We start from the raw sequence: 17,143 nt of genomic DNA on the forward strand, positions 1-17,143 counted from the left end.
CCAATAAAAAAATGGGGTACAGACCTAAACAGAGAACTCTCAAAGACAAATTTAAAATGGTTGAAAGACACATAAGGAAATGCTCAACATCCTTAACCATCAGAGAAATGCAAATCAAAACAACTCTGAGATTGCATCTTACACCTGTAAAAATGGCCAAGATCAAAAACACTGATGACAACTTATGCTGGAGAGGATGTGGGGTAAAGAGAACACTCCTGCATTGCTGGTAGGAGTACAAACTGGTACAACCCCTTTGGATATCAGGATAGCGATTTCTCAGAAAATTAGGAAACAACCTACCTCAAGGCCACGTTTGGGTATATACCCACAAAGGATGCTCAGTCATACCACAAGGATATGTGTTCAACTATGTTCACAGCAGCATTATTTGTAATAGCCAGAACCTGGAAACAACCTAAAAGCCCCTCGACTGAAGAACGGATAAAGAAAATGTGGTACATTTACACAGCGGAATACTACACAGCAGAAAAAAATGACATCTTAAAATTTTCAGGCAAGGGCTGGAGAGATGGCTCAGTGGTTAAGAGCATTGCCTGCTCTTCCAAAGGTTCTGAGTTCAATTCCCGGCAACCACATGGTGGCTCACAACCATCTGTAATGAGATCTGGTGCCCTCTTCTGGCCTGCAGGCATACACACAGACAGAATATTGTATACACAATAAATAAATAAATTTTTAAAAAAAAAAATTCAGACAAATGGATGAATCTAGAAAACACCATATTGAGTGAGGTATCCAGACCCAGAAAGACAAATATCCTATGTACTCACTCATAAGTGACTTTTAGACATAAAGCAAGGAAACATAAGCCTCCAATTCACAACTCCAGAGAACCTAGACAAGAAAGAGGACCCTAAGAGAGACATACATAGATCCAATCTACATGGGAGGCAGAAAAAGACAAGATCTCCTGAGTAAATTGCGAGTGTGGGGATAATGGGAGAGGGTAGAAGAGAAGTGGTGAGGAAGGAGAGCAGAGAAAAAAATATATAGCTCAATAAAAAAAACAATAAAAAAGAATTGTCTTATATATTTTGAATTTTGTATCTTAAGTTGATCTACTGAAAAAATAACCAAAAATAGCTGGACAAGATGCCCACATATGATCCTAACACTCAGTAGACTGAGGCAGGGGAACTGAGAAGTGGGGGGCAGGATTGACTGCTCAGTAAGACCCCCTAACTCAGAAAACAAACAAAAGGAACCAAAACAGGGATTCTGGAGATGGCCCAGTGAAGTGCTTGCCACAAAAGTCTAGTAAGAGACTCTGTCTCAAAAAATAAAGTGGAGGGAAACTGTGGAAGATACCCATTGTCAACCTTAGGCGTCTACACAACACACACACAAAATAAAAACAAACCAAAGCACACACATAAAATAAAAAACAAACCAAAGCACGCGTGCGCACACACACACACACACACACACACACAAATAAAAAGGAACCGAGACATTTTCAGCAGCTATAGTTAGCAAATGCCAGAATGTAATACAACTTAACGACTAGAAAATTACTTACATCAAGAGAGGGAGACAGAACACAGAAAGTGGACATATATAAATACTTATGAGAACATGTTTTGTTTTGCTTTGCTTTTAAATGCCTACAAAGACTGAAAGAACGTATCCAAATGTCCAGAGTGACTCTGAAGCCATGGAGCTGAGGTTCCTTCCTGTTTCCCAGTTTTCTGTCCCATATTTAGAAACACATTAAGGCTTCCTAAATGCCAGGCATCATGCTAAACTTCCCTCCCATCTCACAGTTCCATCGGCAGGTGTTTTGTTTTTTGCTTTAAACAGACAGGGATGCTGCAGCAAGGAGAGGCTACCCAGGAGCACAGTTAGCTCCAGCTGGACTAAGAACTCAGCACCCACCCAGCACCTATCACTGCTGAGTGTGGAGCATCCCAAGTGCCCCCTGATCAGGCCGTTGGCAGATGGAGCCCACAGCTAGGCAAGGAGCAAGGGCTGGAATGTAGGGTATGTGCCCTGGCCCAGTGAGGGGAGTTCAGCTGGGGGCTCAGTGGAAACTGTAAGATCAGAAGGCAAAGAGGGAATAGAAGTGATTGGAGCAGCATTCAAGGTCATTGCAGGGGAACCTGGGCCAAGAGAGGACAGGAAAAGCCCAGAAGCCCATCCTAGCCAGAAACTGGAACTGGAGGACCTTGGGCTCTCTGGCTGTCAGTCAGTGCTTACCCTCCAAGGATAAACCTCTGAACAGTCTGACAAGGGATGGGGCACTGGGATAGTATCTCTCTGTTGTGGCACGTGCATGCTAGCTCCTGGTCTGGACCCAATCACACCATGGGTTGCATGGACAAGGTCCTCCCGAGAGCACACCTGGCTAGCAGTGGCTTCTACTGGGTTCTGGATGCCTCCCAAGAGCAGAGGCCAGGAAGTCAACTTTCTTTGACTAGAGTCCAAAGGGTGACCCTTGGTCCTCTGGGCAGGATGAACAGGCTTCTGTGGCCTCAATAGGCCTTTTGTCATCTTGTGCCTGGGTGCCGAGGGCCCTTCCTTACTGGGACACAAAGCACAAAGCTGTCCTAGGAGGCCAGGCTGCCCTGATGAGGCCCTGGGTGAAGAACTGGTCATTCAGGTCCCATGTGAGCAATCCCAAGGGAAGTGGGGGGTGTGGGTGATATGGATGGTCAAATCAGGCTGAGCTGGTCCAGGCTCCCTTACCACATGAGCTACACTCTCCAGACAGCACCCACAAATCTGCCCTGCATTCCCTAAATGCAGCAGCCAGCTTTAACCCAGTTCCCTGACCAAATACCTCCTCAGAGGCCACACCTCCCTGTGATAGTAGCTCTGTGTTCAGCTCCTGGGGTCCATCTGCACACTCATCTCCACGCTAGGGTGCCTCTGACTGGCTACACCCTGGGGCTAGAACCCTTTTGAGTGCCCATTCTGATCTGATCTTCATTCACACAATGGGAAACTGAGGCACAAGGCCTAAGTCACCAGTCAGGCATGCCAGCTTTGTGGCAGTATCAGACCACTGCCCACAGACATCTGCCTTCAAGGCCACCCCTTCAGCCCCTTCCTGCCTTGTCACAGTGATTTCTCACTTCCCACCTGTGAGGGTCCTTGCACCTGGCTAGACAGAGGTAGGTGGCCAGCAAATGTGATGTCAAACACATAAATACATGGTGTATACTCAGAGACACTAAGACAAATTTACACACACATACCCCAAAACCACCATCCACAAGAACACAATGAAAATCCTCAGAACCCACTTCACAGTCAGGAAACCAGGTGCTGACTTCCAAGTGGCCTAGCAAGGTCATGCACTCTGCAGCCTTCCCCTTGCTAGGGAGGGTGTGAGATTCCTCTGGGGCGGCCTGCAGGATTCCAGGTCCCACAAAGCCATCCTTTATGCTCCCTCTGCAGCAGCAATGCCACAGAACCATCCATGTGACCAGCACAGCAGAGCAACTGCCACATCACCACCCACGGCCTGCCTCCAGACTGCTGTGATGTTCCCTGGCACATCTCGTCAACTGAGAGGTTTCCAGATGCAAACCCCCACCTCTGGGGTCACCACTATGGTGGCCTTCATCTAGTTCTATTACACTTCCCAGGGCGCCCTGAGCCAGTGGGAACTGTGGGCCTCCTGAGATAACCACCTAGCACCTCCATCTCTCCAGGCTGGAGGCTATTTTTCCACAGCCCGGTCACTGGTCACTATCCCCTCCTCTGACTTCCTTCCATTCATGCACTGCAGGGCAGGAGTTGAGTCCCAGGCCTCAGACACCAGAGCCTACCCTACCCTCCCAGACTCTCCTTGACCAGTGCAGAGGTCAGCACCCAGGCTAGGAACTTCGGCCTCACTATTCATTTATTTCTTCACCTTACGGTCTGTGCCAGGCTCCAGTCAGGATCCAGGCACCCTAGCTCCATCCATGTAGCTGCACCCTGTCCACACTGGGCCCAGCACCAGCTGGCTGCAGGCTCTGCGGGCCCAGGTGTGCCCAAGTATGCTAAGCTTTTCCCACGTGCTCAGATAAAGAACCAGTACACAGAACAGGGCTCAGTGCACCTCCAGGCCTGGGAAGACCCCAAGTGCTAACCAGCCCTGGTCTTCTCCTGACCTCACAGTCTTCTAGGCACTCCCTTCAGGAGCAAATCAAACCCAAGCACACCTTTCCCACTGCCAGGTGATCCTCCGTGTAGGCTCTTCATCCCCTGTAGGCTCTTCATCCCTCGCTCCACATAGAGCTACTTCCTCCTCCCGGAATGGCCCACTTCATCACCAACTCTCTTTCAGTTCCCTCTTCTGCTCTCACTTCTGCGACTACCCACCCTCTGGAAACCAGGGTCTGGACGCTTCCTCATGTGCAAATCCAGGACAGGGCAGGGCCATCCAGAAAAGAACAGAGCACCAAGGGGCAGCCTCTGATACAGCTGGGTCCAAGTGCGAGCATGGACAGCCACAGCTTCAAATCCAGGAGATTTAGGTTCCCGCCTACTGCTCCTGGGAGTGCCTGAGCAACCGCCTCAATCCCCCCAAGTCTCACTGGCTCCGTGTGCCAGCTGGGGTGGCATTCCCTACAGAAAGGGAGCAGTGCAGGTCGCTGAGAGTTCTGCTGCTCAGAGCACTCTCTTGGGTGCGGGGCTCCCCTGACAGAGCCCTGGGAAAGAGGGTGACCTCAGCTGAGCACAGCTGCAGCACCAGCTGAGGCTGATTCATCCCACCAGGTTCCCTGCCGGGAGAGCTCTCCCAGGAGAGCTGGGGGGAGGGGGCAGGAGTACTCTGGAATCCCAGCCCCACCTCCCTGACTGGCAGAATCTGGATCTCCTGAGTCAGCAGCCCTAGCAAGTCAACCGGGACTCTGTCTGAGGCTCCAAATGTGGAGTTCCAGCTCTCACAGGATGGTAAGACACCAAGGACTGAATTGCACCTCTAACTTGTCTTTCTTCCTTCGTGTCTGTTGTCCCGGAACCCAAGTACACACATGGTCCTACTGATGGCCTTAAGCAATGGCCCTGCTGGCCAACAGTACTTTCCACAGGGGGTGAGGTTTTTAGCAGTCCTTAAGAGCATAACAGGTAAACCGGACAGCACACCTTTAATCCCAGCACTCGGGAGGCAGAGGAGGTGGATCTCTGTGAGTTGGAGGCCAGCTTGATCTACAGACGAGTTCCAGGGCAGATTCTAAAGCTACACAAAGAAACCCTGTCTTGAAAAAAAACAAAACAAAAGAGCATAACAGGATATCCTGGCAGTGGTGGCACACACCCTCAATCCCAGCACTGAGGAGGAATAGACAGCAGGATCTCTCTGAGTTTGAGGTCGCCTGGTCTACAAAGTGTTTCAGGACAGTCAGGGATACACAGAGAAACCCTGTCTCAAAAAAAAACAAAACAAAAAAATCAACAACAACAACAGAGAGAGAGAGAGAGAGAGAGAGAGAGAGAGAGAGAGAGAGGCTTTAAGCACTTCAGGGGGCAGTTGTGACTGGTTCCTCATTCACTTAAGAGGAAACCAAGAGTTGATGGGAAGGAACTGCGCCCTATCCCCACAGACCTCTCTGAGATGCCCTAAGGCTAGTGTAGTTTACCCCTCATTCCCTGAAGGTAGACACCCAAAGCCCAACCCACCCTTAATCAAAGAAATCTCTTTTCCCACTGTGGCTCTGCTCAGGAGGAAGCCCCCATCAAAGGCCTGCTCCCCAAGACCTGACACCCTCTCCACTCAAGAGGCCTCTTCCATCAACCCCACACCCAATACAGCTCCGCATCCCTCCCTGAGCTGGGGGTGACTTGGACACTGTCCACTGAGCTGGCCCAAGAAGGTACACAGTAGAGCTGGTACTGGAAGGGGCACAGGTGGGTATGGGGATGAGCCTGGTGGCAGCACACAAAACAGGGCTCAGTGCACCTCCAGGCCTCGGAAGACCCCAAGTGCTAACCAGCCTTGGGTATTCCCCTGACCTCACAGTCATCTAGGCACTCCCTTTGGGAGCAAAACAGGAACAGGAGGAGGGAGTGGAGGCAAGTTCCTACAGTCCCAGGAAAGGGCTCCAGAGGGCCTTGAGCTGTCCAATAGACGGGCAGAAAGACAATTCCAGGCAGAGCAAAGTGAAGGAGTCCTGGAACCTCCTGAGTCATCAAGAGAAGCAGAGAGGACTAAGCACTAAGAGCATCAAGAGGTCATTAAAGGTGTGACCAGCAGAAGTGACAGACTGGTGGCTACTATGGGCCACACAGATGGAGGGTGATGGCTCAGCAACACCACTGAAGTTGGCACTGCCCAGTGAATGTAGGATAAAGAAGGCCATCTCTGGGCTTGTGGCCTAGGACACTGAGGGTGCTATGAGAACTCTCCCCATGGAAGAGGAACACACTTCTACTCCTCCCTCCCAAGGCAAAGACAAGGACGATTCCTCCAAAGGCCAGCTTGGGGACCAATGAGTTAACCTGGCTTTACTTACAAAGAGTAGGTGATCCCAAAGTAAGCGCACCACTGAGAAGTCTCACCCAGCATGGAGGACTTCTCCATGGCTGTGTGGATGGAATCCCCCTCAGTTAGCTTCCGCACTCCACACTCCACCACTTCCCAAGGCCAAGAGGCCACTGTCCGGACATCAATTCATCTATGCACAGGGCAGTGGAAAAGCCACAGGTGTGAAAGCTCACGCTCTGCCATCCCCCCCACCCCACCCCCCCGTTCAGGCCTCTCCTTTCCAGTAAGCTCCATGCTCTTGGTGGCAGGGTAGATCACGGTTCAGCTCTGCACGCTGGCTTCAGAAAACCATGAGCTGCACAACTCAGACGACAGTGACAGCCGCACACACAGATGTGCACTGGAGAGGGCATATGGCTCCATAGATAGTGTTGTGCTTAGCGTTCACAAAGCCTTGGGCTCCATCCCGGCAAAGCCTTGGGTTCCATCCTGGCAACACACAGGACTCAGTGTGGTGGGTCACAGCTGTAATCCTAGCCCTCGGGAAGTAAAGAAGGATCATAAATTCAAAGTCATCCTCAACAACAGAGTGAGTTTGAGATTATGAGCCTGTCTAAAAAACAGTGAACGAAAAGACATGGGCTGGACAGGCAGGAACTGCAAGAAGGTGAGACTCTCTCAAGCACAAAGGCCTCTTATGGCTCTTGCTGCAAAAGTACCTACGAAGCAAAGCTTTAGAAAGATCTAGAAGACACAAGTCCAGCCCAAAGTCACCTCAACCACACTGTCTATCACTGAATTTCTGTGCCATCCACTACAAGAACAGCACCTCGGCAGTGAGGAGAGGTGAGAGTCCCTGGTGAAGATTTGGCTTCTCTCTGAGTTTACAGGCAATCCCAGCTGTTGAGAGGAGACGGCTTTGGGGTCTCCTTTCATCCCAAGTGTGGAAAGTATTGTCAACATTCAAATCCCGTCCAAACACTCGGGTTTCCATAGATAGGAACAGCACTATCACCCAGCAGAGACCAAGACTACACTCTCCCTTCACCCCTCCCCCTTCAGGCGGACACTAGTCATTTGGCAGCAGCATTAAATAGTATTGAAGGCATCAAGGCCATGTGTGGCTCACACCTGTAATCCCAGTCCTGAGCAGGATGAGGTGGGCGGCTTGCCATGAGATCAAGGGCAGCAGCTCTCCATATATACCACAACCCTTTCTCATATAAATGAATAAGCCAACTGGGGGTTTGTCTCATCCCTTGCCAGGTGAGAGGCTTTGGAGCTGGGGAGATGGCTCAGCTAGGAAAGTGCTTATTACAAAAAGATCTGAGTGCTGGGATTAAAGGCATGAGCCACTGCCGCCTGGCTTCTGGGCTCCATTTTTTTGTTTGTTTGTTTTTCTACAAAATGTGGAATCTGTTCTTATTTCTCAGGGAGTTACGAGGATGGAAAGAGACATGGCTTACAAGACTGCACACTTAGCAGCCCCGGCTGGGGTGTAAATGTAACCAGGAGTAGAAGGGAGGGGCAGGTGCTGCTGGGTACTGGTGGGCATGCAGTGTGGTAAGAGGTCAAGTGGATATGCAGGTGTCATGGGGAGCCAGACAGGGCTGTGATCACAGGCCCAGCTCCCAGGGCTCAACATCCTTAGCTGGGAACAAAGGGCTCTGAGCCCCCAGAAACAGGACAATCCAGAGATCTGAGGCAAAGCTCTCTCAAGGGAACAGACTGGAGACTAGCAGATCAACAGGGTGCCTGACTGTGAGCCTCATCTGGTGCCACTGCTTCCTCAGCTCCTTGCACACACCATCTCAGTACACTCCTTCCTCAGCTCCTTGCACACACAATCTCAGTACACTCCTTCCTCAGCTCCTTGCACACACAATCTCAGTACACTCCTTCCTCAGCTCCTTGCACACACAATCTCAGTACACTCCTTCCTCAGCTCCTTGCACACACCATCTCAGTACACTCCTTCCTCAGCTCCTTGCACACACTATCTCAGTACACTCCTTCCTCAGCTCCTTGCACACACCATCTCAGTACACTCCTTCCTCAGCTCCTTGCACACACCATCTCAGTACACTCCCTCCTCAGCTCCTTGCATACACCATCTCAGTACACTCCTTCCTCAGCTCCTTGCATACACCATCTCAGTACACTCCTTCCTCAGCTCCTTGCACACATGATCTCAGTACACTCCCTCCTCAGCTCCTTGCACACATGATCTCTCAATGTGGGCTTCTTCCCAGGTTCCTTGCACGCACTACTACTCCCTACTTCAGTTCCCCTTCCTTTCTGTTTGGCGCCAATGTTTAAAAATTTTCCCTGTGAATTTGGTGAGCATCTGTCCTCTAGCAATGGCCCTAGCCCAACCCTTGGAGGTCAGACTCTAGGCCAATACAGAAACCTATTCATGAAGCTGAGCTAAGTTACTAACGAGATAAAACCAATTAGATAAATTATGTCACAGCCACTCAAATACTGTTGAGTTTTTAATACTTTTAAAGATTTATTTGTTTGTTTGTTTATTATGTATACAGTGTACTGCCTGCACGTATGCCTGCAGGTCAGAAGTTGGCACCAGATCTCATTATGGATGGTTGTGAGCCACCATGTGGGTGCTGGGAATTAAAATCAGAACCTCTGGAAGAGTAGTAAGTGCTCTTAGCTGCTGAGCCATTTTCTCTAGCTCCTGGGTTTTTTAATTTAAAATGTCTGACGTTTACACAATTTTGAGACTGGGTCTCATAAGCAACCCAGGCTAACTCAAAACACACTGTGTAGACTGGACAGGCCTCAAAGTCAAAGTGATCATCCAGGGTTTGGGGAATATACAGTTGCATACCGCTATATCGAGAAAATTTGCTTATCTTTTAAAAATTATTTTATTCATTTATTCATTTGTTAGACAGGGTATCAATCACTATATAGCCCTGGCTGGTCTGAAACTCACAGAGATCAACCTGCCTCTGCCTCCTGAGTGCCAGGATTAAAGGCGTGTGCTAGCATACCAGCAAATTAGCTCTTTTTAATTGGCTAGATTGTTTGGTGACTTGGAGCATGCTTTTTAAGAAGTGTCCCATGGAGCTAGCTTCTCCTCAGTGGACTCCTGGCTCAGCTGATACTCAGGAGCTTTCCCAGCTCAGTGAAGGAGGAGGGAGCCTCTGCATCAGAAGCCCGAGGGTGGGAAATGACTCAGTCAAGCCACAGAGCAGGGCAGCACAGTACTGCCACCCAGGCCCCGCGATGCCGAGAAGGCTGGCTGCAGATGGCTGTGCAGCTGTGACCACGGTCTCCTTAGAGCCCAAAGCCCAGGGTCCTCAGGTGCCCTCGAGGACATGGGGTTTCCACTTCACCAGTGCCTCAATGTTGCTCCAGTCCTAGGACTAGCAGAAGGCAGAATCACAGGCCTGAAAATAGGCCCAGGAACTGAAAACAGTGTGCTACCACCCTGCACAGACACACTTCCTCCACCATGCTGGCCTACAACCAGTTAGCAGCCATCAGGTTGAAGAGCTGCCATCCCAAGAAAGACTTGCCCAGTGACTGCAACACAGCCTGAACCTCAGAACAAGAAGCTGTCTCTTCAGAGGCTTTGCCCTCAGAACTCACTAGCCCACGCCCATTCTTGGGACTACCTTCCCTTTCTTAGCAATCCTATGAGCAGACATCCCAAAGACGTCCTTACCCCGGGCATCGGCTCAGCCTGGGCTGGTCCACCAGAGTGTATGTATGCTGGGCTGTCATACTATAGTTTATTTTCTACCTGCTGCTTTTCTATGTAATCCCAAAGTCTCCACAGAACCTGTCTCCTTGTTCCAAGTCAGGACATAGAGGTAGTGCTTGGCTGGGGTCCCATAGCCCTCTTCCCTTCCAGCCATACCTCCCACAGAATCCCCAGCCACCACTTAAACCCAGCTACATCTGCCTAGAAAAATGCCAGGTCAGCTGGGATTGCACAGGGCCTACCCCAATTCAAAAGGTGATCCCAGGGACCTGGCACGTGAGAGCATTGCCTCCCTGAAGGCAGCAGCACCTCCATCTTTCCTCAACCTTCTCCAGGTTGCCTCTCACTGGCCTCAGCTGGAGCTGGCCAGGCCTCCCAGCTCTGTGACCCCAGGAGAGCCCATACCCTCTGAAGTGCAGCTTCCTCGCCTTGTGAAGGGGGGTGATGGGAGAGCCAAGCTACAGCAAATGCTACAGATGCAAGAGCATCTGGCCTATGGCACAGTCTGTGCAGAGTTCCATACGGTAACACCTGCCCAGGCCCAAAGCACACCTACAAAGCTCCCAGAAGTCAGGCCTGAGGAAGTACCAAATTATCAGACTCAACCCAACCACTACTCCAGCCTCAATTCTCACAGCCCAAACGGCCCAGCATCTCCTCCTCCATCCAGGTCCACCCAGACTCAGGTCGGCCCAGGGGCCAACAACATTCACAAACCCCTCGCGTGGGTAGTCCAGTGACTTTAATTCTTGTGTCTATGACCCTTTCCTTGGCCCATCTCAGCCAAGTAGCTGTATAGGCCAACTGCCAGACACTGGCCATACTAGCATGCTGAGGACAAGTCTGGAGGGGGGCTCTGCTCTGTGCACAGCCTGACCTCAGGTACATCTTGCCACTTGTGGCTGAGGGCACAATACTACCCCTCCACACCTGTGTTCCAGGCAGTGCCGTGAGACCTACCGCTTAGGTACACTTCAGGGGTAAACAGAAGGAATGAACATGAAGTACTCCCCCCGACCTACAGCACTACGGACAGGGGAGGACCCCTGCACCATCTACAGGGCAATGAAGTCCAACACCGGGGCATGAGGCCTCCAAAAGTACTCAGCCAAAACAGAGACAAAGGCAAGCAGCAAGATGTGGGCCCCAGCCCTCCGAGAACCCACACTAGTTGGTGAAGCAAACTGCCTACTTGAGAAGGACCCTGCCTATGTTGCCACCCAGGGCCCAGGAGAAGCCCCACCCCTACAAGAAGCAGTGGGCCTCTGGATGGCTGCATCAGATGCATGGGCACCAAACCACTCAGGGAAACCAGAGCTCTCTGGGAGCCATAAGGAGTTTCCTAGGGAAACATCAAAATCTTGTATGGGCAGCCACAACCTTGGCTGCTTGCAGCAGGGTTTTTATTTAACCTAGCAATCACCTATGCAGCTCTCTTCTCTCTCCCGAGAGACCCTGTCCTTGCAGTGAAGCAAGGACCAGCCTCAATCCCTGGCACACAGCAAGTGCTCAAAAAATTATTTTGACTGAGACCATCATAGAAGAGAGTTTAAAAAAAATCAGATTTGTATGTAGCTACAAGGTGCCTTTTATCCTGAGAGCCAAGTGACCAACCATCCTTATGCAGATAGGGCCAGCAACTTCATCCAGCTCATAAACACACACCGGCTCAGATAGGACAATAGCTGCCCCTGGACACCTCAGAACCACCTCAGGAGGAGGACACTTCAGTCTGAGAGGACACTGCATAGCTCTGAGTAACAAGCTTTACTTAAACACCTAGATTCATTTAGAATGGGCTGGGAGTGTCACTCAGTGATAAAGCATGTGTTTAGCACTAAGCAATGAGGCTCTCGGTTCAATTCCCAACATCAATAAATTTATTAATAGACCCAACAGGTTGTCACAGTGGTAAAGTGAGGATGACAAGATGGAATCCTAGGTACAAAACTGAAACACAACAGCCAAACAAAACTGCACTGCGACCCACAGGCTGAGCGGGCAACTGACTGCATGCCAGGTGTTGACTCTGACAGAGTTCTGAGTCCCTACTTTCTGAGCGTATGGGCCAAGCATCAGTCCTCTGATCGATAATCTCCACCATCGACTTGACAGGATCTAGAGTCACTTAAAAAACAAGCTTCTGGGCAAGTCTTCAAGGGATTATCTGCATTGGGTTAATCCGTGTGAGGAAAGCCACATTGAATACGGGTAGACCTAACTCATGGATTGAGGTCCTGGACTGAATAAAAAGGAGAACATGAGCTGGGTGCCAGCATTTATGGATCTCTCTCTGCTTCCGGTGCAGACTAGGGACCTCAAGCACCTGCTGCCACAATGAACTCTATCCTTGAATCTTGAGCCAAAACAAACCAGTCCATCCCTAGGTTGCTTTTGTTAGGTACTCTGTCACAGCAACTCAGAAAGTACCTAACGCAAGGCTCTAACCCAACTGGGATGTAAACCCCTATCAGGCTTGCCCCTTCCTCTCTGAACGTCAGAGTTCTCATGTGAAAAGAGCGGCCTCTTCTAAGAGGCAGAGGCTCAGTTCTCCTTGGCCATCCACACAGCAGGGAAATGCTTCATTTGTTCCCAACATGTTTACTAGGCTCGTGCTCTGTCTGTGTCCCCAAGTTAGGCACCAACGTAAGGACTGGGAAATGCCCTCCTGGCTCTTGACCGCCGAAGGGACAGCCACACAGCTCATTACAATGCCACAGTCGTGCCAATCGTCTAGGGCAGAGGATACAGGGCTGTAGGACTAGGTATGGAGGATGGGTTCCAGACTCAAAGGAGAACTTGAAGTGCACGACGGGCAAATGCATAGGAACAGCTTCCCATGAAGCCGTCCCATGCAGCACACACAGACGTCCAGAACCTCAAAGCACTAGTGTCTAAGAACAGGAGAGTGGAGGGAGTGGTAGGTGAGAGGGGACTGAAGGCTGGGAGAGGTGCCGGTCATTGTATGAGTAACAGGCACAGCGGGATGTGGGAAGGCTCTGGGGTCAGACTAGGCAGCGGTCAGCCAGCTGTGCCACTTCCTCCCTGGGTGCCCCTGAACAAGACTCAAGATTATATTCCTGCTTACCGAAGGCGGTACTGTGTCAGGGTTGAACTGACAGGACATGCACAGAGCATGTGGGGAGTTCCCAGGCCAGGCCAGCTGCTGGGCTTACTGCTCTTAAGAGAATGACCCTGCATGCTGTCCAGGGGTGAGTAGAGACAGAGTGATGATGCCCTCAGGTCAAGAACAAGAGAGGTACATGTGTGCAGAGGGGAGTGTGACAGGGCTTCTCTGGAGCTGCAGAGGTCACAGGGCTGAGGAGCTTGCAACAGATGGTCCCCCGGACCCTCCCCAATCCAGATATTCTGTGCCAAGTGACAGCTGCCTGTGACAGGCGGGCACACAGTAGGTGCTCAAATACACGTATACTGAGTCCATTAATAAGGGTACTCCGATTCAGCTACAAATCATTCTCTGAACACCTTTTGGAACTAAAAGCCACGTTTTCATTCATCTCCACCTCAAAAGACACCCCCAGGTGGCTGTACCTGCCTGACAAGAGAACTCCACTCAAGGTGAGCTGTGTTAGACCCTGAAGCTGAGAAGGCCAGGTGCTAAACAGGCCCCGCTTCAAAAAGGAATGGAAATCCACTTCTTGTCCTCACCAAGACTCCAGGGCGTGGCCTACCAAGGGACCTTGAGTGTCAGGCTTTACACCGTCCCTGCTACTCTGTGGCCTTCCCAAGGTGTACTTCCACTTTGGGGCATTAATACAATCTAGAAGGCTGTCATCCCCGCATCTCCATCCCTCCCCCCCAAAAAAACTAAGTCAAGCCTACACTGGGAGGGCGGTTTGGGTGAGGGGACACTGCCAACAGGGAATGAAGTCATTCCTTGCATGAAGAAGGGAGGGGTCTTTTTACAGAGAAAATGACAAGCCCGAGACTACAGTGGAGGGGGCTCCTCTACATGGGTACGGGCAAATGTATCAGAAACGCATTACCTCGCCCCAAGACGACCCCACCCACACCTACAGTCCCATGCCCTTTCAAACAATGAGACATCCCCACCCCAGCCAGCAGATGAATGATTCCTTAGACTAGAATCGGAGAGGCTTCAGCAAGCCCTGATTCCTGAGCCAAGTAGGTGGGGTCAAGGGGCAGAGGCCCAACAGGTCCCTGGTAGAGCTAATGGACAAGAGGGCCTTTGGGTGCAGAAAGACAAAGGCTACAGCAAACAGGAGACACGGCCCTCCATGTGGGCTGGGAATGCGATCAGGGCACACTCACTGCCTTATGCGCTGGACTAAAGACCTCCTGAAATCTCACGCCCACACTCCCCGCAGCAGCAGCGGGCCCCCCAGGTCTTGCTGGAGAAGACAGAGGAGTAGCAGAAACGCGAAGAGGAAGGAGGAACTGGGATAGACATCCTGACGGTCAGAGGGAGACAGAGACGCAAAGACATAGGGCTCCGGGTTCTCTGATAACGAAATGAGACTGAGACTTGGGGTCCCAAGAGAAAGAGCGCAGAGCCGTGGGAACGCACGGAGGACAGGCAGCACAGGGGACGCGCGGAGGTGGACACGCGCGGACATTCGCGCGCGCTCCCGGCACTGTCACTCACCCAGGCCGCAGACCTCGCGGCGCATGTTGAGGCGACCGCGCTCCTCCGCTATGGCGCGCAGCATGTGCTGCAACGAGCGCTCCTCCGCTTCGGCGCCGTCCGCGGGCTCCCGGGAGGCGGCCGGCCCAGCCCGGAGCCCCGCGGGCGCGGACGCCGAGGCACAGGCCCGGCCCGGCGGCCGCGCGGAGGCCATGCCGGGCCCCGGCTCATCGCCCGCACCGCGCCCGCGGGGGCCCCTGGCACGCCCCGCCGCCCGCGCCCCGCCGCCGCCCGCCGCGAGCACCAGTGAAGCCACAATCCGCTTTTATGCGCGTCGCAGTCGCCACCACCGCCGCCGCCGACCTCTGAGCACAGCCCAGCACGGCGAGGCTCAGCTCCGCCGCCGCCTGCGCGCGCGCCCGCCGCCGCCCAGGCCACACCCCTGGGGGCACGCCCCTACCCCGCCTCCGACACGCCCCGTATTCTCAAAACCCCGCCCCAATCTCCGGCTAAGGCAGTGAGTTGTCCCTGGTCCTGCCCCCTCTCCTAGCCCCGCCTACTTCCTTGCGGCCCGCTCCTGCCAACTTCGAACGCCCACCACGGCCTCGCTACAACCTGTCGCGTCATGTCTACCCCACACCATTCTCATACCTTTCTTGGCCTCCAGACCTTCCCAGCTGCCCGTGTTCCCCCACCCTGAGCCCACCTTCTCCCGGCTCCGACCTCCCTCCAGCAGAGTCACGCCTCTGAGCCTCCCCCTCTACACCGCACTGATTTTGCGCTTTGTCACCGCCCTGTGCATTCCCTTCTGTCTCCACCACACCAGCTTTGCTTATTTCTTTCCGAACCTTCCTCCGAGGTTCTGCTGGAAACTTGCTTCCCTGAACACAGCGAGAAGTAGCCACCTCCAAAAGGTGGTCGGTCTCCTGGGGGCCACGGGGCAGGATGGGAGGCCTCAGTTCCCTCGACAGTACACTGGGGAGGAGGGGAAGCTGGGGAGTTGTTCTCTATCTTCTTAGCGGCTATGCTGAGAAGGTATGTGGAGGCTAGAGGTGGATGAGGTCAGCTGACATGTGATTCTGATGAAGGCCAAGGTCCAGCTGGGCATCCATCCCTAAGCTGGGAGAGGAGGATCCAGGGAAGCAGCGGCCAGAGGCTGTCTTCTGACCTCAGCCTGTGGTCCTTTCCCAATACTGGGGTAAGTGGCCCAGCTTGTCAGCTCCTGCAGTTACACAAAGTGTTAAACTCTGCCCCGACTCTCCACCCCATCTGGAGTGCCCTTCTCCCCAATCTCCTGTTGTTTTCTTCTTTCCTTTGGGTCCCAGTGTCCTCAAATACATTTACTGAAAACCCCACCTTGCCTGGTTCTCCTGTTCTTCTCCACATAGATGCACGCTTACCCCTCCCGCCATCGCATTGCCTAGCTGCAGGAGGCTTTGAGGCCTCACCAGGAACCAAATCACCCAGCACCATTACTTTCTTGAACTTGGCAGGCGTCAGATGGTGAGAATGCAGCAAGCACCTGTTGTTTAAGCCGTGGTATTTTACCACAGCAACACTATGTGTTCTGCGAGCCTGTCTTCTGACAGCTGTATTCCCAGTGCCCAATAAACTCAGGCTTCGCCATGGAGAACGGAGGAAGAATGCCGTGGGAGGTATGGCAGTCGAGTGGGTTGGGACCATGAGGTGTGGAGACCACTCCAGACTAGGAAATGGGCAGTTACGACTCACTGTTCAGTCCTTGCCTGGAGATTTGTGTCTTCGTCCCCTGACATCCTCAGGGCAGGGCCTGAGTCCGACTCTTTCAAGGTCCTAGAAAGACATGCATGCTCGAGGGACTAGGTAGAAAGGTGTGCATCAAAGAAATTAATGGCCTTTCTCTACTCTCTCCCGGGCCTGTGACCGCGCCCCCCTTCTGCTAATGAGGACACAGCGTGAATGTTGAGGTAACCAACTGTGAGTCTGGAGAGCTAAGATTTGGCTGTTGAGAGGGAAGGGAAGACTATGGCCATCAGCCAGCGTGTGTGAGGTCTCGAAAGCTGGCAGCACTACACTTACTTCCACGGAAGCCTTGTCACCATCTTCGCACCCCCACTGCCAGGCCAGGCTCTTGCCTGAAATCCTTGCTGCTGCAACATCATAATCACCTTCAAGGCTCACCTTCCCTGGGAAGCCTGATGGGGAGTTTGGTCAAAGCACTGTGTCCTTAGCCACTTCGCAGTCCCTCTCCCTTGACCCCGCACAGTTGCCTCTAAAGGGCCAACATCAAATCAATTCATTCCAGTTTCCCTGGCGTCCATTCCAGGACAGGTGCCAGAATGCATTTGTTGAATAAATACATGCACATTACTGGGGTTTTCTCATCAGT

The 17,143-nt window shown here is 52.3% G+C and overlaps 1 protein-coding gene across 1 annotated transcript in view; it reads right to left on the reverse strand.

Annotated features, from left to right (window-relative positions):
- The window catches only part of Kiaa0930 (KIAA0930 ortholog), a 40,684-nt gene extending 25,524 nt beyond the window's left edge, over window positions 1-15,160 (reverse strand). Inside the window, exon 1 of the mRNA XM_057791543.1 lies at window positions 14,797-15,160. Within this exon, the coding sequence (XP_057647526.1) occupies window positions 14,797-14,989 (193 nt within the window). The 5' untranslated portion in view covers window positions 14,990-15,160. The remainder of the gene's footprint in view (window positions 1-14,796) is intronic.
- Window positions 15,161-17,143: the final 1,983 nt, after the last annotated feature.

Source organism: Chionomys nivalis, chromosome 17 (genome assembly GCF_950005125.1).
Source record: "Chionomys nivalis chromosome 17, mChiNiv1.1, whole genome shotgun sequence".
In the NCBI taxonomy this organism is placed as follows: Eukaryota; Metazoa; Chordata; class Mammalia; order Rodentia; family Cricetidae; genus Chionomys; species Chionomys nivalis.